Consider the following 25,679-nt stretch of genomic DNA (forward strand, 5'->3'; position numbering starts at 1 on the left):
AAAATATAGGATATGAGTGTTGTTGAGAAGATTTTTCCCAAACCCTAATTTTAAGTTTTAGGGTTATTAGTCTATATCCTCTCTCTCTCTATAAAGAAAACAAAGCTCTTCTTCATCTCTAAAGGCACATATATAAAGTAGGGTTTTCCCTCAATGCCTCCCATAGATGAAGCTTGAAATAAACCTTAATGTCAAATCACTTTCCCCACTAATACAAAAAACAGTGGCATATTGGGAATTTGCCAAAATCACTTTGGGTTCATGCATGCTCCTTTTTCCCAATCACTTCGACATGAATTTTTCAATTTCCATACAAAGTATCTTCATCATTTCTTTTCACTTTTATTCTCATTTCACTATTTCACATTAATTAGTGCACAATTTTCCTTTTTCAATAAATATATATTATTACTATTAATTATTTAATGCAAAATCACACACATAATTCTAATCACTAGAATCTTTTGGATAAAAGTTGAGAGAGTCATATACTTCTAGAATAAAGGCAATACTCATTTGATGCAAAAGAAAAACCATATATGGACGTAGACCTCCAAATTCGACACTATCTTATGTTTTTTTATAGAAAAAGATACGATAAAAAGTGGACCAGCGTAGGAGTTTGTACCAAGTCAAATATCTCAATATTTAGCTAGATTGACATATTCTTAGCAACACCATCATGTCACAGCTCCAAAAATTGCATCCGAATAAAGATCATTGTGTACAGAGAGCTAAAAAAATCTCAAAGGAAGGATCGATGCATATAAAATAGGGACGAGGAAAAAGCCAATAATCAAAGAAAACGGTATAAATATGAAAGATTAATATTTTGTAATATTTCTAACGACATTTGTTCCTTTACAATTGGTTGTTCGATCTATATAGTATATCCACATAGTTTCTTCGTGCATTGTATAAGTGCGAGATTCAGAATAATTTTTCTGTCACTTTGTTGTCGGTGAAAATAGTTTTTTATAAAAAAAAATTCTAAATTTTATGAATTAGTATAGGAAAAGGGCATTTTTAAAATAGGAAAGGCCAACATCCACAAACGAAATTCCTTTTACTAGCACTCAATATGCTTGGTGTGAAACAAACATCGCATGCACACACAAAAGAAGAGTCCTTTTTCACTTCCCTTCTTTTTCTTTGTACTCTATCTATTCTCCTCGAAACAATTAGTGTACTTCCCTACTTCCTTCCTAATATCAACTTCTATGCCAAAATGATTTCAAAAGAAAAAAAAAAGTTATGGTTCTTTTTCAACCTATCAATATATAGGATAAGATATTTGAATCTCTTAGTTGAGATTACAACAATGTGTGTGCATATATATAACGTAACTTACAATTAGTCGATAATTATTCACGTTGAACAAATTAAAAAATTTCACAGTTAATTCTATCGTAGATGAGTTAATCTTTTCCTTATTTAATTTTTATGGAGGTGTCAGAAGCTATGAATTCAAAGGGGTGTCTTTCATAAGTTTATTTTAACTTTTATGGAGTCAAAATTTGAAGTGAGTAGTCAAAGTGTGAGGCTGATTAGAAAATAAAAAAGAGCTTTAATTAATGTCTTTCAATACTGTTTTTAATCTTTGGATTTTTCTTAACCTTTTTTTTTTAATAAAGTTTGGAAACTGTTGAACAACAGAGGAATCGAAATAAATAAATATTTAAAATTTAAAATTTGCTCAAAACCAATGAATCAAATAAAGTTTATAGAATTTTCTTCTTCTTTTTTCTTTTTTTTTTCCCTCCTTTTATATCTCTTATCAACTTAGAGAAGAAAAATTAAATAAATACATCAATCAAAATAGTGCTACTGTTTGATTGCTATATCTAATGTAGACCTGAAAGGAAGCAATAAAGTCTTTGTCTTCACTTTCACAATTTATGAACAAACTAATGCAAATATATATATATATATAGAAGTTTGCTCTATTTTGTAAATATTTTTAATAATTTTTCTTATTATTTATTCTCTAAAAAAAGTCAATCTAACATTTGATTACAAAATGACAGTACTTTTCAGCTGAAATTAGCTTTCTTTCAATATTGCAACCCCATAATGCAATTTGGAAATGTACTTGGAAAAGAAATATATTGGACTTGTGCATGCATGCAATATATATTATATATATAGGAATGATAATTACAAATCACACCCTATGATTTGTCCATTTTACAAATCACGTCCTTGTATTTCTCTCTCTCTCTCTCTTAAAAATAGTTTCAAACATCTCAAAAAGAAAAAGAAAAAAAAAGCATACCCTTTTATCAAAATTTACCTCTAATTAATAAGTGCTAAATGTATCAATTCTATTATTACACTTAACTTGACAAAAAGGGTATGATTTGAAAATGTACAAACTAAAGAGCTGTTCGAAACTATATTGATTTCTAAAAACATGAGGGATATGATTCATCAAATAGGACTAAAATGCAGTTTATAATTATATATATTAATGGTAGGGAATTTGATTGATTATATTTTGTAACACAAACTTTTTAATTTAATTAGATTGATAATCTCAACTCCAAATCTAGCTCTTGAGTCTCACTTGATTCAGAATTCTGACTGCTTGATCCCATTGAATCACTCCCATATTTCGTGTTTATGTTCTTGTGAATCATTGAATCCTGTATTTTCCAAACAATATATTAAAATGATCATATGGTTTTGATAAAAATTCTCCGTAAATTTATCTCTATCAAAGAGATTATTCATGAAAAAATTATCATTTACTAATTAAATTTTATTTTTAAAACCATACCATAACTAAATTATTCACCTAACATGTTAGAAGAATATTTCTAGAAAAGTTATAGAAAATAAAATATAATTCTAAAAATTGAGTTCAAATTAGTAAATAAAAACGATTTACATGATTTTTAAACACGTTCACATCTCAATTGTTATATCATATATTTTTAATGTTTAGGTGATTATTCATAATATAGTAGAAATATCAATTAATCCTTCACGTCAATGTAAAAATATCGATGAAAATAGAATGACGAGGTCTCTAAATCTAAAATATAATTATATGAATAGCATTATTCTGTATATTACAGAAATTGCATATTTTTTTAAATTGATAATTTCTTTATTTCTACATATAAATTGTTTTAAAATACATTAATTAAAATGAAGTTAAATTAAAGAGAAGATATACTAACTAACCTGTACATGAGGATTGAAAAGGTGTCCACTCATGTTTGGTTGCCCAAAATGTTGGGTCTCCAGAAATGTATTACTTGGGTCCCATCTAAAGTATATCACAAATTAAATCACCCAAATTAATTTCTTAAAATAAAAGGTTTAATCATTGTTAATGGAAAGTAAATTTTAATTACAACGTTAATCTTGTTAATTAAGAGAATATTATTGGATAAATAAATGTAAAGATTGATCTTTAATAATCTTACCTTAAAGAAGAAGTTGTTGTTAGTTGAGAATCACCATATCTAAAGCTTCCTCTTTCATATTCTCCCATTCCCTTGGGATCCATTTAAAGTAAACAAATCAAATTCTTCATATATAATTAACAAATCTTTAATTTATTAATTCATTAATCAAACTTTCAAAATCTCTACAAATTTAGAGTATGATTGTAATATTCTTTTTTAAAAAATATATGATAATCTAGAGAGAGAGTTACCATAAAGTTTTGATGGAAGCCATAGGAATTAGGAGATGAAGCAGACGATTCATGAGTTGAGGAGTAAGAAAAATTAGGTGTTGTTGTTGTTTGCATTCTCCTATCATCTCCCTACATGTAAACAGAAATAAACCCTAAATCATCAATTCCTCCATTAAAATGCAAAGAAGAAAATTTTTTGTATCATTAAAATGCGCAATACTTCCATACAATATATATCATCGTCTAAGATTACACTCGTGTAAATTATCCAATAACAAATTGTTACTACAGCAAATTCTTCTTAATTACATCTCTTCCAAGTATTCTAAATTATTTTATCGTGTTGATGGGTTGGTGTAAATTTTAAAAGTAATTTTCAAAATTTCTCAAAAAAATCAATGAAAGTTCAAAGATTAGGAAGGAAAAAGGGAACAGTCTCCTCAATTTGCTCTCCCAAATTCTAGGAGTCAATGAATTATTTTTTAAAAAAAGAATATAAAGTTTCTTCATAAGAAATTTCTGATTTGCTAGAAAGAAAATTTTAATTTAAAAAAAAGCATCAAAATACACACCATGAGACTAATTTTTTTTTTATTTACCTAAATATTGTTCCTGTGTAAAATATTTCTTCAAACTAATACCAATTTTAATTTCTCCGATCTATAATTCATCATGGCCACTAAAATTAAAATTAAAAACCCCATGAAAATGTAAAGCTTCAAAGGTTTTTTTAAAATTAAAACATAAATAAATATCTCTATAGATATATAGGGGAGAGAGATTTTACGGCGGAGAGATTTGGATAGAAGTGAGAATAAGCAGCACAGCCCATTTCGCCATGCAATCTGATCTTCTCCAACTGAGCAACTCCCAACCCTCTCTGCGGTTGCTTCGGTTTCTCTCCGCCACCTCCTTTCCGCCCTCTCCTCCCCCCAGCCGCCGACGGCGACCCACTTCTCCTCTTTTCAATATTATTCATCTCCCCAAAATAACCACTCCCCATAGAATATATCTCTAATTCCAAAAATTCAAAACTAAACCAAAAAGAAATTAGAGAAAGAGAGAGAGAGAGAGAGAAAGAGAGAGAGAGTTGAAGGCTTAATTTGAGAAGCCAGAGATCTTCAACACTCCTCTTTTTAAGCTTTTTTTTTTCACTGTCTTAACAATTATTGCATCGCTGGATCAGATTTTCTCTAGGATTTTTATGTTATTTATACTTAGATTTTATGCTTTTTTTTTCTTCTTTTCTCCTTTTATTTTGAGAACTTCAATACACTTTTTTTAATTAATTATATAATATTAACAATCATTGTCGCTGTTATAATTTCTTTTTTTCTTTTTGCCTTTTTTTTAACCACTCCATTTGATGGTGATTGTCTCTTATTTTAAGTAGTTTTTTAATGGTCTGTATTTTTTGTGCCACCCCATAAATGTTTTTCTATTTATAAAATAAAATATAATGTAACCAAACTTAAATATTTACAAAAAAATATAACAAATATATTAAATATAATAAAAAAAATTCCTACATTTTATAAATATTTTTATATTTACAATAGTTTCTCAAATATGGACTTCATTTTTAATGTTCTAATAGATTGTTTTTTTTAATACAATGACTATAAAATGAGGATCAAGCTATGAAAGTTGTGTCAATACAATGGCACTAATTGATTTACCTATATATATTTATACTAAAAATGTCATCTTTTATTTGTATTTTTGATATCATAGAATATATTGTTAATTTAAAATTAATTTGGATTTAATCACTGAATTTTAAATAAAATTATGCATAAAAAAGTTGATTATTTTAACAAAGTTCTAAAATTACGACGGATTTTGAGCTAATATACAAATTATTTCTTTTATAAGGGAATATACACGCATACGAGTTGCTTAATAAATATTTTTTAATAAGCAAAGATCGAGTTTATTGATGCAAAAATACTTAATAATATTTGTAAAAGAAAGATAATTATTGAAATAGATAATTAATTAGCTCAAATGTCGAGGAGATTTGATCATGATTTGGGAATTAATCATGCACGTAGGATCGAACCCTTAAGAGTGGGTTCCACCAATTGAATTTTGTTTACAAATTTTAAAAATTATTCTAAATATTAAACCAATAATGCTCTAATTAACAAAGAAATTAATATATAAACCCAGCTGTCAAATTTCCAAGTAACTTTTACTTAGGAAAATAAAATAATTACAACTCAAAATTTTCGGGAAAAAGTATCAATTAAATTAATGCTTTAGTCACATTTAACATTATCATATAGATTCTACACATCTATTTTTTTGTAGCATTTTATTTTATTTTTGTTATTATTATCTAAAACAAATGATTGTGGGGGTTTGTCTAAAGACAACATTTTTTACCTTTACCTTTTTGTAATTTTTGTTGGGTAAATTACTATTTAGTTCCTAAATTTTGAGTACTCCACGTGTTTAATTATTCATTATGTTTTAAATTTATATATTTTTTATAAAAGTTAGGCTATTTCGTTTTAAAGTTTGAAAATGCATTGTTTGTCTCTAAATTTTTAAAAATAGGTTTAAGAGGGTATTGGTGTATTTTTTTTGTTTGAATTTTTTCAAATAATTATATAATATTTAAAATTAGAAAAAAGTAGTTTTGGAGAAAGAAAGATAAGAGAGAGGGGCGAGTGAATTGTAAAAAATAGAACATTTGATAAAATATTTACATGTAAAATTTTTTGTCTTTTAGTAATTTTATAAGTATAAATAGTTTGTCCATTTTTTTCTATTTTTTTAAAAATATTTTGAGAGAAATTATGAATTTTAAAAACCATTCTCTAATTCTAATTTAATACAACAAATAATTATTTATAAAATAGAAAGTTATTCAAGAAAATTTCTAAAGCCTATTTCTTTTTTAAATACTCGAGGACTGAAAAGTTGCATTTCGAAAACTAGAGAAAAAATTCAGTCAATCTATTTATTTTTCTTTTTAGCCCTAGGTTTGGGTGGAAATGAACTTTTTTATAACATATTCATCTAATTCATGTTACCATTTATTTAAGAGAATTTTTAGAATAATTATACTATTTTGGTATTTAAAACTATGTAAATTATATTTTAACAAAATTAATGGTAAAGTAATTTTTTTGTTTAATTAACCAAATTAAATTAATGATAAGGATAAATAGAGAAGAGGATATATTAAAAAGAAAAATAAAGTGTAAATTAATGTATTATTTTGGGGACCAAATCTGATTGAGGAGTTTGGAGCATGATCTGTGAGGGTTAGTATTATATTAGTTAATTTAGAGTAGAGAGAGGGAATGAGAGAGACTTTGAAGGATAAAACCGTCTTCTTACTTCAATCAACACGTGAACTCGTTTACCTCGCTTTCCATTATCCTCATTAATCTTTCTCTTATTAATTAAACCTTTTTTTATAACAAAAAAGGAAAAAGAAAAACTCTCTTAATTAAGTCTTAATTAACAGCTTCTTCTTTAATTAATTAAAACCTAACTCTCACTTTTTTCAATCTAGATCAATTGGTTGTAAAGGTTTATGTTGTGAATAAATTTGAACAAGATAAAAATAGGTTAATGGTCGACAAATGTCAACAAAAATTAGTCTAATATGAAAAAACTTTGTTTAAGTAAGTTTAAAGAATCAATTAATCATTGAACTAATTAGATTTACTCTTTACAGTTTAGAATTATTTAAGAACTTGTATTTTAATTATTATTTTTAAATAAATCTGGTTATGACTTCATGCAACCCTATCATTTAGGTAGTAAGTAATTGAAACTTTGAAGTTATAGAATTATTTTAATCTATGTATCAAATAATGTTGTTCATTGTTTATGTTATATTATATATTAAAAAAATAGTCTTAAACGATTACGATATGTATAGAAGTTTCGTTTACAATAATGAATAGGAATTCTTTTTAAAAAATTGTTATTCACACACATATATGTCTTATGTGTCGACGTTTTTTTTAAAATAAACTTCAAACTTCGAGAATTGAAAAGAAGCTTTTCAAACTTTATATATTACATAGTATATATATGTGCGTATGCGCGGGCGGTAACCAATGCTTTTTTATAAAAAAAAAGTTAAAATTAGTAAAAGTATAATGATTGAATTATTTAGTAAACTTAAAAAAAACAAGTTTTCAAAAGCATTTTTTTATTTTTAAATTTTGGCTCGGTTGTTTAAATCATTGATAAAAGAAATAGTTAATAAAGAAAGAAAATTGGAGGGGAAAGTAGTATCTATAACCTTACTTAATTTTAAAAAAACACAAAAACAAAATAGTTACCGAGTTTTAATTATTAGTTTTTGTAAACAAAATCTCTATAAAATATAATTTTTTTAATAGAAAATATTATTTAACGAGGCAGTTACAATAATGATTAGATATAAATTAAATTTACAAATATCTTCGTATCGTTTCTTAATCAATGAATATAAATTTGGAGTATTTTTTTAGTTCTCTCCGATATATTCAAAACCATGCAAAATTCATGTCACTATCGCGATAACAGTTGAAAAAAAATTCATTGTTGTTGAGGAATATGGTATACTGATTGAAACGAACAAAAAGATCCAGAAGCAGACGAATTAATGTAAAAAATAAACTTAATCAATAAAATACAATAGATAAAAAAAAAAGTCACTGTGAAATTATTACACCACACAAAATTATCTTCTCAACCCCAATTATACGAAAAAACACTCTCGAAATCAATTTATTACTCACATGAGATTAGAAATCAAAAGATATACGTTCGTTTTATAGTGATGATCATACTTTTTAGATACAAGACAACCACAGTAATTCTAATAATATTTTATCGAACATTTTGGAATAAAATTCATCTTGGAATAATAAATTTAATTTAAATTTGAATTTGCTCACACCTCAGTAAGTCAAAGGTAAAAATCAAAATGTCATAAAAATCGGCTAAAAGAAATTTTAACTTTGGAAACACAATAATCATTCATTTCAAGTTTTTCTTTTTAACTTTTTTCTTTGTAGAAAGCAATTTTCGAACTCAAATTATTTATTTTTATTTTAAAAGAAAGAAAACTTGTGTGTAGTCCACACAAAAATTCAGAAGTTAAAAAAAAGGTAAACAATAATAAAATATATTTAAATTAATAATAAAAGTATATGATGTATTTGAAAAACAGAATGAGGTTGGGATAACTATGGCGGAGACAGCAATTTAGAAAATAGTAATTTGAATAGTTCTCCAATTATTTATAAATAATAATAAAATTGTTTTAAATTAATTATTTATATATATATCAAATATATGATTGTGAAATTTTTAATTAAAAAATTCTCTTTCACACCTTTTCTTTTTAAAATCAAAATATACCTAAACTTTCTAAGGTGAGAAAATCCAAACATGTAATAAAGTACCATAAATATATGGAAATTGTAACATATTTAATTTTTACTTATAAAGAATTTTTCATTTTATATAATATATTAATAAATCTAGAATCTAAAATCGAGTCTTTTCAAATTATATTCTATCAAAATTAATTAAATAATAATAATAACTTTCGTCGAGTCGAGCTTATTTTGGTTTGGTTTGATTTTAATTAGCAATGTGGTTTTAAAGTCATGGCCTAAACTTAGTCAAGTCAGCAAAGTCATCCTTATCATACCGAATGAAGATATGTAATTGAATCTCGAAAAGTAGATTATAGTGTAATATGTGGTTGAATATAACTGAAATATCGAATAGGTCGTGTACTCCGATGAAGAGTGAAGTTAACATAGATAAGAGTTCAACAAATGAATAGACAGTGTGCTTCACTGGTATGAGTTTTTTTCTTTTTTTTTTGGATAAAACCAAAAGTAAAATCCCGAGAGTTTAAGTTTAGCGCGGACATACAAATTTTAACAAAATTGTTTTTTTTATATAATAACATCTTGTTGTTTCCCATATTCTTGCTTTGGTTAACTTTATGTATTATTTCAAAGTCTCAATAACTTACTTTTCAACATGAAGAAAGATTAGACTAAAATAATAATAATTCAAACAAAATATTATTATAAGATTAAATCGTGAATCAAATGAGAAACTCCAGTTAAATAATGTCTTCAAAGAAATTATATAATGTATATAATACGTAAACAATATGATTGGTGAAGGAAGACCAAAGTTATCGATGAGATTTCACACGCTTGGCTTTTGCGTGTTCAACTCTTCACTTTGACTTGTGAAAAAATATGGGGAATTTACATCTTATAATTTATTCATCTATTGGAGTTCCCAACGATGATATATATATATATATATATATATATATATATATATTGTGTGTGGCTCCACTTCCATTATAATAGTAAAACAACAAATTCCAAACTTACTACACTCGAGGTTTTGTTTATCGATAATGACGGAGAGAATACTATTTGGAAAAGCTTTTTCTATCTATAGAGAACAATCAAAAGTGGATATCAAAGCTTATATAGCTTTATCCTCAATTATATTTACATATATACTATATCTTCAACAAACATCTAAAGCTTAATTATCAAAATACATATGCTCTAGAGAGGAGGTTTCTTTCTCACAGCAAAACTCTTTTTAAATTTGCTATATGTTTAAAAAAATATATTTATACTTTCAACCTTTCAAAATTGTGTTTAGAATAGAAATCTGAAATTTTAGAATTTCTATTAAAATTCTAATTGATGCATAGAATTTTGTGACAATTGACTTAGAACAAAGTGATAATGTTAATTATGAGTGTGGGAGAATCCAAACCACATATATACCCTCTTTATTGCTAATATATGCTTGTGTTGATCAACAACATAATAGGATTAACAAAAGCCTTCTACTAGTTCAAAGTTTATGGGACTTGGATTTGTATTTTGTTTCATTTATATGCATTAACGGATATGTGATGATCATCATAATGTTAAATATGATTTTTATGTCAAAAGATATAATTAAAAATACCCAACTAAAGGATTGAATCAAGTATATATCGACCTAATAATAGTGCATCTATGAGATTATATAAAATTTAGGGTTCAAATCTTTCATTTAGGGAATGTCAAAACATTTAGAAAAACAAAATTGATTTGTAGGTCGGCCATAATTATTTAAAAACAATGTGTTACTTTTCAAATCATACCCAAAAACCCAAATGATAAAGATTATATATTAAATATAAATTTATTGCATTATATGCATCCTAAGCGTTTATCATAGGAATAATTTGCTTGATTTTCAAGAATGAAAATTAATGATGATCTTAACTTAAAATATCATTTTATTATTCACAATTATATCTCCAAGAAAGGGTGCAAGATCTTAGGTATATTTGACTCATTGTTTACTCAAACATGATCACTAAAATGTATAGAAAAATGAAAACAAATTTAATGACAAAGAGAACAAAACAAGGGTTTTCTTTTCTTTTTAACATAAATTGACCTTTTAATCATTAAACACATTCATATGTCAACATACGAATTAATATAATCTCTCTATACTTTTTATTAAAATGAATGTTGAGAAGAATAATTACTTTAATATAGACAAACATACAATCTGTCAATTATTATATACCCTTTGCATGAATGTTAATGTGATTCATATATCTATACCCCCAACATATCTAGTGTTCTTAGAAAACCAAATTTGAAGATTTTAGTAAAAAAAAAAATGGACTGAATTAAATTGTGTAAGGTTTTAATTAGACGTGTCAACGTTGTTAAATTTTTCAGTACAATAGTATATATGATATGGAAGATGAGAGATTAACATGTACATCAATATCCATAATAAGGGAGACATAACATCTTTTATGTTATAATTCTTAATTAGTTTCTCTTTTTTTCGTCTAAAACGTTTGTAGTATATGAAGGATCAAACTTATTAACTTTTGAGATAGTAATTGGTGTTCTTATCAACTAAGCTATACTCGTTGAATGACCTTTTAAAAATTCAAATAAAACTAAGTTGATACACATGCTACGTCCATGTATATATAATATATACAAAAATCTAATTAAAATTGTGATCTTTCCATTCTTTTAAAGAAAAGTTAGAATTTAGTTAGATAAAACTTTATCAATAATCCTTATAGTTTGATAATATATACATATACACACACATAGGAATTTAAAAAGTACATTCTTATAATTAAATTCTAATTATAAATTATATAGGTTAGGTTCGTAGCAAACTAAATTACAAATATGGTAAAATACCACCAGTCTATTATCAATAAAATTGTAATATTTTACTATATTCACAAGGAAAATTATAGAAAATATTTAGGGATCATATAAAAGTTAAATATAATTTCTTTTTTTATCTTTTAAATGTTTTATTGAAGGAAGAATAAATAGTTTGTTAAAATTTTCTATTATTAGAAAACTCTAAAATATTTTTATAATCTCTTTTCATTTAAATAATTTTTCTAAAATCTAATTATTTCTTAAATGATAAGAAACTAAATTTGCAAATTTGAAGTATTTAGGGGAAAGACAGAAAAGTGGAGGAGAGATGTAGAGAATAAATGAAATATCCACCGTAGATTTGTTAGCACGTGCAAACAATAACACCACACGGTTTGATCCAAACTTAAAATAATCCCTTGAAAACCGCTGTTTTTTGGCTTTCAAAAAACGGAAAATAATTTAAATAAACAATAAAGTGATTTTGCTAAACGGTCCACAATCCATAAAGATCATTTCTAATCCCATTTTAATATAAAGATTCTCTTCCAATTAAAAGTATAGGTGTAGGTTACTTGAACCACAGCCTTTAATTTTAAAAATATAATTAAAAACAGCCTTTGTTTATGTATTTAATGGTTAATATTAGGAGACATTGGAATTTCTATTCTATTATATGCCAAGAACTATGAATTATAAAATATAATTTATTAGGTGTTCTTTAGAATATTTAAAAGGGGAAACCAAAACAAAGGAGAGGATCTCTCAAGATTGTTGGAGAAGATTGAGTCTATTAATTAATTAGCATTATATTTCACTTATTTATTAAGAAACTAATTATTAAAATCGTATTAGTTTTAATCGTTCTCTCGTGGATCCAAATTAGGTAATAAAATTCCTTCTTATCTATGTAGGTGTGTGTCGATTTTTCTTTGATACGATGAAATTATCATGTTCTATTGATCATAATATTATAATGCATTGAATGAATCAAATTTCGTTGCTAAATAATGCTTGGGTGATTATTGAGATATGACGAGGATAATTTTTATTTTTATTACTTAATTATTGTATTTAATTTGTGTAGTGTTTTAAAATGGAATTTCTATTCTCACGTGACAGCAAAAAATGAATGGTACTCTAAAATTCCTATTAACAAAATTATAATTTCATAGAACAAAATGTAGAGAATTAATTTTTAAAAAGAATGGGATTTAAAATAGAAAATGAGCAAATTTTTAAATATGAAAATTAAGGTCCAAATCATTGGATACTATTTTTTTTATATTTCTTTTGTTATTAATTTATGAGAAAATATGTTTTTATTTTTGGGAAAATTGTAGATTAATTAAACTATGGAATAAGTTTCTTCAAAGATAGAGCAAATATTTAAGAGTACAGAAAATATATATAAATTAATTAACTATGTATAATTAAACTATAGGTGAGCATGTGTTCAAAGCAAAGCAACTAATTATTTGATATGTTTTTTTCTCCCTTAAAAAGAACCATTCCTTTCATCATGTATTTGGTTTGGTGAATCATGTGGCTATAATGAACTCATCACCATTTTAATGACTAAAATAACTTTTTTTTTCTGTCCTAATAAGAAAATATTTTCTCTCTCTTCCTCCTTTTCTAAGACGAGCAAGTCATATATTTCTACATGTTTAAATACATTATATTAGACTTACTATTCATTTTGTATATATAGTTCGATAGATTAAAGACACATGTTGGCTGGCTGTTATTGTTTTTCTAAAAAAAATTGGTATTTTGAAATAATACTCTATCAATTATGAGCTATAGTAATTATTTCATTAAAATGTTATCATTTTACTTACATTTAGACGCACCGACATATATATAGTATAGGCTTAGAAGGACTCGAGCGCTCCACAACTTTATACTATCTACATATATATAAAAGAATGTTAATATTAGTAACTAGTCTAGGGGTGAAACTGTCTTTCAGTCCCTCTAGATCCAAGTTCGATCTCCATTATTTTTTACATATTTTGCCGACTCCGTCAACAAAACTATTGGATTTGCCATTGTATAAAGGTTTAGAATATCATCATCACCATATCATATACATACATATATATATATATATATATATATATATATATATATATATATATATATATATATATATATATATATATATATATATATAAATAAATTGAGAGAGAGAATCAATTAGGGGTTAGGGATTAGGGTTTGGTGTGGGAAGATTTTCTCATATCTTAAACAAATATTATAAAATTTTGAAGAAGCTCTGTCCTATGAGGGAATCAAGTGCTAATTAAACATATTAATTAATTGAAAAAAAGAGCAAAATAAATAATTATAAAAAGAAAAAGGCTTTGATACATACAACTGTGTGATGGGGCCATTTTGGGAGCTTCTCTTAATCTAATCTTCCACACACATGCCCATTTCCCAATGATCCTTCCCATTATATTTTTTTCACTTCTTATTATTTCTTTATTTCATTTATATTAACAAACCCTAATTTCAATCTCACTATATATATATATTTATGTATGTATGTATGTAAAAGTACTTTCTTAATTATATTTAATGAGTTGGAAAGATGATTTTTACAACTAATTAACATCCTCACAAAGACAACAAAAGATCTTATAGATATTGATGCCTTGAAAGTAACATATTTATGTTTATTTATTGGTTTTTACAAAATTTCGAAATTTTTATTTGATAAATCTTATTTATTGTGATATTTTTTTTAAAAAAAAACCACGTTTCTTTTTGCATATTGTAAATATGATAAGTAATTATATATATCGTAACTTTTTTTTATTATTTTTGCAAATGTTCTTACTGTCTTTTTCGAAATTAAGAGGAAGAAATGTTATAGTTGTTTTTTAAAAAAATTAAATAACATTTTTCATAATCTCTAAATTTAAGTGAAAATATAATTGAAGTTGTATAATTTTTTTTAGAGGAAACATATATTTTTGTTTGTCTAGAGAGGAATAAAAAATGAGAAGGCAAACTAAACCCTAATGATTAGAAGAACTAAAGTTTGTCGTTTTTCGTCAACAACTTGTTAGCGATGGCTCATTTGATTCAAAAACATAAATAATACAATCGATTTGTCGTTTCTTCACACCCAAAATGAAAAATCAAACGATGAACATTTCTCTCTTTTCCTTTTAATTTTTTGGGTCGTGGTCATAAACAATGTTGTTTATTTTAGTTAGGCTCTCACAATTTTTCTGTTCAACACTAAATTATGCAATAATAATGTGGCCCCCTTGTATTTAGTTTTATAAAGATTGAAGCTTCAAAGTCTATCTTCAAATTTTAGCTATTAATTTTGATAAAGACACATTTTAATTTCTTGTGTAGTGGACTCTCAAACCAACTAAATATATTCAATGCATCTTTATTTGGATAAGGGTTTTTTCCCCCTAAACAAGTTCCTCTTGTCTCCTATATACTCTCTTAACAATCATCAACATAATTATTGTTTGAGAATGATTTTGAAAAATAGTGTTCTCAAACAAAGTGCTTTTCCACGACACGTTCTTTCATTTCATTAGAGTGTCGCTTAGATTATTATTAGTCATTCAAAATCACTTTTAGTAACAATTTAGTTCTCAAATTTTGATTTGTAACGATTTAATTCTTGTGTATTTTCAATTTTGTAACAATTTAGTTTCTGAACTTTAGTGTATAACAATTTAGTTGACAACATATTTAGTCTCTATGATAAAAATTAAATAGTGTTGCAATTAATAAAAGAACAAACTAATTTGTAACTCAATATTTTTACAAAATACATCATCTAAATAAATAATAATAATAGTAAATAGCATATAATTTTGATTACTTTTTTTTACATTAGGGGCTAAATTGTTATCGATTAAACTATTACAAACTAAAATATAGAGACTGGGACTAAAAAGTGTTTTTTTAACTTTAGATTATTTTTTTCTAGTGAAAATCATTTTCTAGCAATTTAATTTAATTTTATTAAACAAACTTTTCATGAATTAAAAGTACTCTTAATTAAATATGATTTTAAACTATTAAGAAAATGTGATCTTATTCCACACTACTAAAAATTAAAGAAATTAATTAGTAGCCTCAAGCTCGTTATGAGTGAGTGTAATTAGGACTAAATGCGTTGTATTAATATAAACGGCCAAATTTCAATTAATTCAAATCTACCAATTTTTATATTTTTTTTTTATTAAATTTCATTCGAATAATAGCAAGCTAAAAATTAGACTATTTATTAAGATTATCTTTTTTAAAAACAATTGTTAACTTAATAAAATATAGATTATCATATGGAAAAATTATTAGATAGTTAGTGTAGTTTAGTTAATAGTAATTTAGTTGTAAACATAGATTACTTAGCATTTTAGATTGATTAATTAGTCATCTTTGTCTTTTTTTTTCTTGTAAGGGCTATAATTATAGCAACTTTTATGTTTGTAATAGAAAAGCTTATTGAATCATATTTTGAATTGAGGATAGTTATTTGGAGAGAGTTTCTCTCAAACTTTAATTTTTTCTTTGGCTATCAATTTTGCCTAATATTATCGTTGTTACAACAATTTGTTTATAAAAGTTTAAAATTTTAATTGTTAAAATTATAAATCTCATACGAATTGAACATAATCAAAGGTATCAAATGGTACACGTACTAAAATTTAGAGTTTTAAGTGTTAAAATTCAATGTTTAGAAGTATAATTTGATATATATTTTCAATATAAATCCTATATATTTTTATACAAACTAAATATTCAAGTGTCATTTCACATGGATAATATAAAAACTATAATCTCTAAATGTACACCATAAAAAATATACTTTATATTTTGAATTACAAATTTAGTTAAAAAACAATTTAGTCCCTAAAATTTAAAACTCAAAATTTAGATACGAAATTCCAAATTTTGACAAATTATAGAAACCAAATTTGTAATTTAACGTTATGATACAGTAACTTTATGCTAAACAAAAGAAAATTGATAATTAAAGTTAAAACAATGAAAAGATAAGAATGTAATAAAGAGATTGGACTCAAAACAAACAGAATCTATTGTGTGTATTTTCTTAAAGAAATTATTCTTTTTGGGCATTGGCCCATTTGGAATAAAAAACAACAAAACACAGTAAAGTCCTCTTTTTTTTCCATTGAAAAGCAAAATTTGGTAATGAAATGAAACTGTAATAGAGAATGTGACATCACATTATTCAATTATGAAATAATAATATAGTTTTCAATCATATATAATTGAAGTCTTTAATTTATTAATATAAAGTTTGAATGAATCCATTGAACTTTGCCTCATGCAAAACCTTCAAGTCTCTTTGGGCAATTTTAAAATAAATAAATGTGTTCATATGTATTTTGTTCTTTTTTTATGATTGTGTTTTTTATATGTTTCTTAGACAATTCAAATGTTGCTTTCTTGTTCCTTTTTCTTTTTTTCTTTTCCTAATTTTGCAACAAAAAAAAAAAAAATTAAACTTCTATTAACTAATGATTGTGTTATTTTCTTCATTTAAATTTTTCCCAATTTGTTTATTGTATTTATGACCCATGTCGTTGGTTCAAATCAATTTGGTAGGATTGAGAGTGTTAAAAAATCCAATGTGCTAAATTATTTGTTGATGAAAAAAAGGTTAGTGTTACTTTGTAAATGGAATATGTAAACCATGTGGTACGATGCGATTTCATCTCGATAACGTATAGATAATTACTTGTATTGAAAGAACACACATGAGATTGAGACTCATTTAAGGAAGGTTCGGAGACGTAGTCGATGAGATAGAAAAGGGGAAAAGTGCATTATCATAAGGAAAACAGAGTTTACGAAGTTGAGCGAGAGGGACTAGGCACAAACTATCTGATTGACTCCCCCCTATCATTTGTTGGCCGGAAGAAAGTTTTGATTTCCCACGGGGGACTAGAGGAGCATTTTAGGAATCCCACGGAGCGGTATCGCTTGTGATAAGGATGAAGTCTCATTCATATAGTAATGCCCTTAGCTTGCGCCCTATTTGAGACTAAGACTAAGATATATATGGAATAGTCCTTCGGACCTGTCCTAGCACCTTTCTAAAATCCCTAGCTCTCTTCCTTAGTGCAACTGCCCTATTCCTATCATGGGAACATGGAATAATTTTTTTAAAAAAAAATTATATTAAAATTGTTCAAACTGACCCCAACATCTGTAAATAAAGGTCAGATGGTGGCTTTTGAAAATTCTTGATTTCTGTCGAATCGGGTTAATTTAATACTTAAAAATACTTTTTAAAAATTGTTGATGTGAACATAAATTGGTCAGTCGACTCGAATTTTCGATCTATCATGTTCACTCATATTTATCATACATTTCATTAGCATTTCAAAACTATCACCAGAGTAAAAACTCTTTAGATTTTGAACAGATTTTGAACAAACATTTGAAAATGAAATAGCGAGACAATGATCGATAACAGGAAATTAGATTGTCAAAATGTTCTAGATAATTGTCTTACGTTAAGAATAGTTATGAAAATTAAGGTCAAGAGTAAAACGGTAATCTTAAAAGAATAGAGGTGTGATGGACCAAAGGATAGATCTGAAGAGTGTTATTTCATTTAATCTAAAGTATCAAAAGAAAGAAGAAAAAAAGAAATGTTTCATCAAATTATTGAAAATTTTGGCTTCGTATAATTTCGTTTTCTTTTTTTTCTAACCATTACAAATCATTTTCACGAGGGTTACTGTTTCACAATGAAAATTCCATATCCGTTGACAGGAAGCACTTAACAAACGAAAATGGCTTGTCCAATGAATTCTAAGACCTAAGAACTAAGTACCACAATTCTTTTAGCAAGAAATATATGAACATTCAACAGAAAAAGATCATATGAGCTGTTTGATGCTTCTCATCCTGCCTCTCACACCAACGGAAATTTGATGTGATCACTTTATGTGGCATTGGAGATATGACACGAACTTCATACAGATCATTCCTAGACATCATTTTCTCGGTGACTTCTTGGTACAAATCGCCAAAGGTCCACGGCAATGTCGACCTCTTTTCTCTTGTGAAATTTGTAAAGTTGGGGCACATCGTACCGAAGCTAAGAGATGAGAAAACAAAGAAAAGAAAGAAACGGGTGGATTAGAACTAGAGGATGATTTGTGTTGAATTGAATCATAATAAGAACATGAATAGCATAAACATCAATGAGAATTTGAACATCAACGTGTATAGATCACCCAACAAACCGTTGCCCACCTCGCACAAAACCTCGGCACTTTCGGCTCCATAATCTCGAACGGCTGCCCGTTTTATATGCTGTTGCAATAAAATAAAGGCTTGTGAGAATTATAGAGGTCGGCACTTGATTGTATTTCAACAAAATTAAATTTTCTCTTGCTCACAAATAATTTAGATATTCGCATTGGCTAAAGACAATATCCCAATAAGCAAACGCATTCACCACATTGCTAGAAGAAGGCAAACGCAGGTGTGTTTCTCCTCAAATAGAACTCAGATGTATTGAAATAAAAAAGATAACGAAATTATAATAAAACTCCCCAAGTAACGTCTACGTCGTCTGAGTACTCCCTTCCCTGTTCCTCTATTAATAACAAAGAACCTAACAACTTTTGTGGCTAATAACTAATATACCTTTAATAGCATTCCTATAATATACTCTTGTATGGGGACAAGAAAATGTTGGTTCAAGGGAAAAGACGGTATCAAAACTAAGGTATCTGACAATCTTAGAAGAAGTTTGTATTTCCTATCCAATTCCTAAAAAGTAGTAAAATGAAAATAGGGAGGAATGCTCCAATTGGGAAAATGGAAATATTACATAAAGTGAGGTGCACGCTTTTCAGGGTTAAAAGAATAGTCGATAGTCTTCCACTGTATTCATTTCATTACATTTAGTAACCATTGAATGGACCGGACGGACAAGATAATGCAAACCTACACCTAGTGACCCTGCAGAGTTCTAATTGCATTGAGTTTGAACATGTGAACTTACATCTCTTGTTGAGGTCTTGTGCAAAGAATAAACAGCTTTGGACGCATGCTGAAAAGAAATTTCAAAGAATAAGAGTAAATGATAAATATTTTACATATGTACTTGAGCATCTCAGTCAGATGTAGAACTATAATGACCTTTAAAGCTGCAGAAAGGAACTCCATATCTGCACCTTTTCTTCGTGTTCCAAATGGAGGATTCATTACAATTGTATCAACAACCTGACCTGGCCATATGCAGGATGTTTTTTATGTAGATACGGAAAAATAAGATCAAAGATATCTCGTCTAGGCAAAAGGTTGGATCAAAGAAAATAGTGCCCAAGGAAACTGATGAAAACTGAATTTGAACACTTTTTTTATCATCATCCAAATAAAGACATAAGCATCTATAGGTGATAATGTCCCGTGCAATATCATGAATCCATAAGTTCTTTTGATACAAATAATACAAACCAATTACTAAAAAGGTTGTGAACAAACAATAATATCATGAAGTGAATCAAACAATAAACAAAAAGTTCATTCAAAGAGAATTGAAGAATACAGGAGGCACCAATAGCCATTAGATTTCTTGAGCATAAAATAACAATACCGCCCAATTTCATCAAAGTAAGAGAAACCTTCACACCGATCCCTAGTTCTCCAAGATTCAGTGAAAAACAACGTGTTGATGAATTATTACAAAGTGATATACAATTTTCTTCTATACATACTTTTCTCAAAAACTAGAGCAACATGTCTACAAGTAAGCAGGTGCACGATGGGAGTGAAAAGCATTTAAACATAGCAAGTATGGTGTTTTCGTGTGTTACCTCTCCATCCCAAGTTCTTCACATCACATAGAACCAAGTCCATTTCGAACTGCAATTTTCAATAGATCAACTCAAAAAAACAGGTGTAACGAAGAAAATCCAAAGTATCCCAATCCAACACATGACAATCATACATAAAGTCAAAAGATAGTAGAACCTCAAGATACTCTGCATTTGAAGATGCTATTTCAAGAGAATCGGGATCGATGTCTATTCCAGTAACGTGTCTGTCCAAGAATTGTAAAGATTTGAAGCATTGGTATGATTAAAATAAAATATATGCTGAATAACAACATTTTATCCACTTCCCTTATAGTCAGAATTTGCAACCAAAACTAAAAGAGTAATAAACCAAAAGAAAATAGAGAGGAACAGAGGGAAAATGCTACTTACTCTGCACCCAATATTGCGGCTGCAGCTCCCAATGTACCACAACCACAACCCAAATCAGCCACTACCTTGCCACTAACATCTCCAAAAGAATTCTCTGCCTGATAAAGTTTCAGACGAATGACCCATGTTATAAGCTATGATTACATAAATCAAATATGTAACAAACAAAGAAATGTATGCCAGACAAAGCTCCATCGCTTTTCTGGGACTGTGATTAAAAGTACATAATTGATTATATTCATTGCTATAGTTGGTTATGAAAGACATCTATAGTTCAAAACAAGTCATTCTCTATACAACCATGCTTCATATAATTAGATACAAAAACTATCAACTTTTTCTTAACTACAAGAAACTCTCCATTCGGAGTGTAGGGAGGAGAGGCTACGGGTAATGGAAGAGAGGGTGCATTTACACCAAGATACAAACATATTGACTATAGATCCGGTAAGAAAACGATGAAAGGGAAGCTCCTTATCAATTATCCAAATAGGGATTAAGGTAAGAGGCTTTAATACAACATTTTCTAAATTTGCAAAAGTAGCAAATTTAAAAGTGATGACATTTTAATAATCTTATGATTACCGTCTGATAACTCTCCGATAGCCCTATGATTACCGCCTAATAGTCGTCTAATATTACTAATTTTGTCATATTCGCAATATGCAAAAAATTGGTGTCATGAATTGTTTTTTTCTAAATGTTTTTGTCATTTGATGCAATTTTCCTTCAAGTAATAGATATTTTAGGCCACACTCCAACTCATGGTGTTGGCTGAGAAGTTAAATACTAATAGTAAAAGAAAACTAGAAAAGCCTTGATATCTGAAATCTGCAGACAGGTATAAATTTCAACTTTACAATTGTTATAGTAATGAATCACCATATGATTTGTATGTAATGATAAAACTTAAAAGATACTATTTAGCAAAAACAAACAATCCATTCTTGAGTAAACAACTTGATTTTCAATCAAATAACCAAGTAAATGAACCACTCAGCACACTATCGATGGTCAAATCAACCGTTCCCTTGAACTTATTTTTAGGTTCAATAGTAAATTAATATGATATCAAAGAAGAAAGTTCCACGTTCAAACCAGTAATCAATTATTATTAATTTCTACTAGGTGGGTCTTCTACGAATTTTCAAACCCACAGGTGAGAGCAAGCACTAAATCACTTAAATAAATCAAATTTCCCATATTCCATATATCGGGTTCCATGGCAACTCATATACGAAGGGATTCTAAAATAGTTAAAATCACCATTATATACAACTTTTAATAACTAAAAAATCTACGTTAACAGTATGGAAATGCGTCTAAAAACGTAAAACTATTTAATGAATCGATTTGAAGTAATAAAATACGTACTTATAAACATGACAGAAGTGATCTTAATCATGAGCTATAGAAGATGGGGAAAAAACAGAGATTAGAGCAAAAGGGAAAGAAGAGGGAAGAGAGATACGGTGTACAACATGCGAGAAGCAATGTGAGGTCCAGTAGGGTACTGCTCCAGCTGAATCTGCAGGAAAAATGTAGTGTTGATTGAACAAGTGTGTAAAAGAAAAAGAAAAAAGGGAAGAGGAAATCAAAACCTTAGGATTGGAGAACTGTTGAATTTCACCAAGTAAGGACTCTAATTGCTTGAGCTTCATGGTTGGGTGGAGAGAATCTTGATGAATCCGTTTGTTGATAACCCTAATTTAGACGATTAAGCTTTAAGGATATCCTGCAGTGTACCACTCTACAACTCACGAGTCACGACTTTGTCCTCTTTGATTCTTCTCGATCTTCTACGGTGTAAAAGGATGTCTCCTCTTTTCTTTTGCCCCGAAATAGAATAAAATAAAAGTCCGCATTTCCTTTTTCGTTTTTTACACGTACAATTTTTAAAATAAAAAATAAATTCAAATATTTACTATCACCAAATTTTGTATTCTATAAATCATATTATTCGATAAAGTTTATTCATTGTCTATCAATATCATCGATCAAAACATGTTGATATTTTCTGAAATTTTGTTATATATTGTAAATATTTTGTTAAAAATATAAAAAAATTAAATTATTTATAAAATATAACAAAATCAAATTTAACTATGTTTTCAAATTATAGCAAAATGAACCTAGGTGATACACATTAATACTCTTTAGATGGTGATAGAGAGTGATACATAAGTCTTATAATTTATCCTTTTAGATATGGGTAAATGTCTCTAAATAGTTTATCACGAATGAACTATAGAATTTTGTTATATTTATAGATCTTTTTTACCATTTTTTTTTTCATGTGCAACAATTTTCTTAAAAATTTGTGTTTGCAATTTAATTATTAAGGGATATTTTGGTAACCCACCCATTTTCCGTTTTTCGGTTACTTATTTTTAGTTTCTTAAAAATGGGTGCATTTGATTTTAAAACAAGAAATTCGTCTTTTAAATTCAAGAAAAAAACAAAAAAAAAATTAAGACTTGTTTTTAAATAAGTTACCAAACACATGTTATTCTTTTTTTAATTTTAAAAAATAACAAAATTTAAAATTCGATTTCTCGTAGTTACTCATATGTTATAGTGTTAGAAGTCTATCAATGACTGTCATTTATAAAATCCAAATTTGTGTTGTACCTTGTAACTATTTTGATTTATTTTTTGTTTTAAAAAATGTACAGTTGAGTCAGTTGTGGCAACACACGCCCAAGCAGCTATGACTCATAATGCAAGGGCTAACCCTAGGTCTATAGCTTATTTCCCTGATTTGGTAGGATCATAATCAGTTTGACTCGAGATCTTCTAATTGACTCTATTGAGCTGCCTCTATGCGTTTTGGAGAGCCAGCCTCTGTCTTTAGTAGTTAGTTTGGCATGGTGCATGCAAAACATGCTTCTTGTCGATTCATTTTCTTTGTTAGTGGGAGATGGTCTTATCTTTGTTCATTTACTGAGTGAACGAGAAAAAAATAGATATTCGTCTTTGGTCTAAAAAATCTTCATTATTTTTTTAATAAATATAAAATTTTAAAAAATTGAAAGGATTTTCAAACAAGTCTAAATAAGTATATTTCTATTTTTGTATTGTTATACATACAGCACTATGGGTTTTGTTTTAGACCATCATCCTGAACATTTATAAATAAAATCATTCTAATTGTTTGAAGATTATGGTTAGAGTGTAGAATTATAAAATGGAGTCTCTCGATAAATATAAATTTCATATGTGAATATTATTCAAGTTGATTTATACAACGATGAGTTTGCGTACCAAATATACAACAAAGGTTATTTTTTAACTTCAGTTTAAAAGACTTTACAACCATTTTAAACAAGCAAGTACAACTAACAATTTATATGAAAAAGGTAAGAGTAACTTTATTCTTTATCTTTTAAATTGAAAGATTATTATTACAACTTTTGAATATTGATTGCTTTTTAAAGAAATTACAAACTTCCATTAATAACAAAAATAACAATGACAACTTTATATGGTACAATATTGCTTTTATGTAATTGATGTGATTTTTTTTTCTCTCTCATTTTAGCACACGTCATGTCACATAAAATGCCATCGCAACTTTACTATTACTTATACTTTTATTATTATTTTACTTACTTTTTATAAAATAAAAAAATAAACTAAGATGTTTATAAAATATAGTAAATAATACAATTCTTCTACGATCAATTTCGATAACTGACGGTATGTATTGTATGGCGATAGATATCTATCTCAATTATAATATATATCAAAGTTTACTATTTAAAATAATTATATATATATATATATTAAATATTTGAACATTTAAAATATGATTAGCATTCAAGCAACCTATTTAGTGGTCAAATTTATTCAAATTCTCAATAGAATATAATTTACAAATTTAACTTAGGGTTTTAAAAATAAATAAATAACTATTATTTAAAAATTATGAAATATAGGACAAAATATTTTTAAAAAATTTAAGTGTAATGGTTTTTTCTAATTTTCTTTTAAAAAAATGGTCAAAAACATTATATTTACATGAATGGTTTTGTTTATAAAGTATAAATAGTTATTATTTTTTTATCTATTTTTTATGAAAAATAAATGTTTATTTTTTAAAAAAATAAACTAGCTATATTTATAAAAGTGATACTTTAAAAAATAATAAATATAAAAATTATTTATAAAATACAGCAAAATTCATCTAACTCGCCCTAATTTATTTAAATTATTTTCATATATTTCGTAAATAGTTTCATATTCTCTCATCCACGACAATTTTTCTTTATATTATAGAATTTTTAAGTTATGTGTTACTCTTAATTTGAAGTAGGGTTATTTTCAAACCAAGAAACACAACTAATTACATTATTATTGTTACATTACAAGTTAGTTTTAGAATACTATGGGTCTATTTTACTATTGAGTTTTCAGAAGCATCTCATCAATATTTTAGCTTTGAATTTTGTGTTTAGTGATTTTATAAACTTTAATTAATATCTAATAAGGTTTAAAGTTTTTTGATTTTGTGCAACAAATTTGTAAAATTTCAATTTTGTTCATTATGGATAATTGAAATGTGTTCATCATTTTTTTAAA

General features: G+C 26.9%; 2 protein-coding genes across 2 annotated transcripts; both read right to left on the reverse strand.

Annotated features, from left to right (window-relative positions):
• Positions 1-2,108: 2,108 nt before the first annotated feature.
• On the reverse strand, positions 2,109-4,762 carry LOC105434537 (protein SPEAR1). The gene is made up of 5 exons (XM_011650346.2): positions 4,437-4,762; positions 3,668-3,778; positions 3,435-3,505; positions 3,190-3,274; positions 2,109-2,645 (listed from the first exon to the last, which is right to left on the reverse strand). Exons 1-5 carry the CDS (start codon positions 4,650-4,652, stop codon positions 2,523-2,525), a joined length of 606 nt encoding a protein of 201 aa, XP_011648648.1. The 5' UTR covers positions 4,653-4,762; the 3' UTR covers positions 2,109-2,522.
• Positions 4,763-18,515: 13,753 nt separating this feature from the next.
• On the reverse strand, positions 18,516-22,909 carry LOC101210097 (methyltransferase-like protein 5). The gene is made up of 9 exons (XM_004139301.3): positions 22,700-22,909; positions 22,570-22,626; positions 21,099-21,196; positions 20,863-20,932; positions 20,706-20,754; positions 20,029-20,117; positions 19,892-19,939; positions 19,135-19,194; positions 18,516-18,976 (listed from the first exon to the last, which is right to left on the reverse strand). The coding sequence occupies exons 1-9, from the start codon at positions 22,757-22,759 to the stop codon at positions 18,866-18,868; spliced, it is 642 nt and encodes a 213-aa protein (XP_004139349.1). The 5' UTR covers positions 22,760-22,909; the 3' UTR covers positions 18,516-18,865.
• Between the last annotated feature and the right edge of the window lie 2,770 nt (positions 22,910-25,679).

The sequence above is a fragment of the Cucumis sativus genome, chromosome 2, assembly GCF_000004075.3.
Source record: "Cucumis sativus cultivar 9930 chromosome 2, Cucumber_9930_V3, whole genome shotgun sequence".
NCBI lineage: Eukaryota > Viridiplantae > Streptophyta > Magnoliopsida > Cucurbitales > Cucurbitaceae > Cucumis > Cucumis sativus.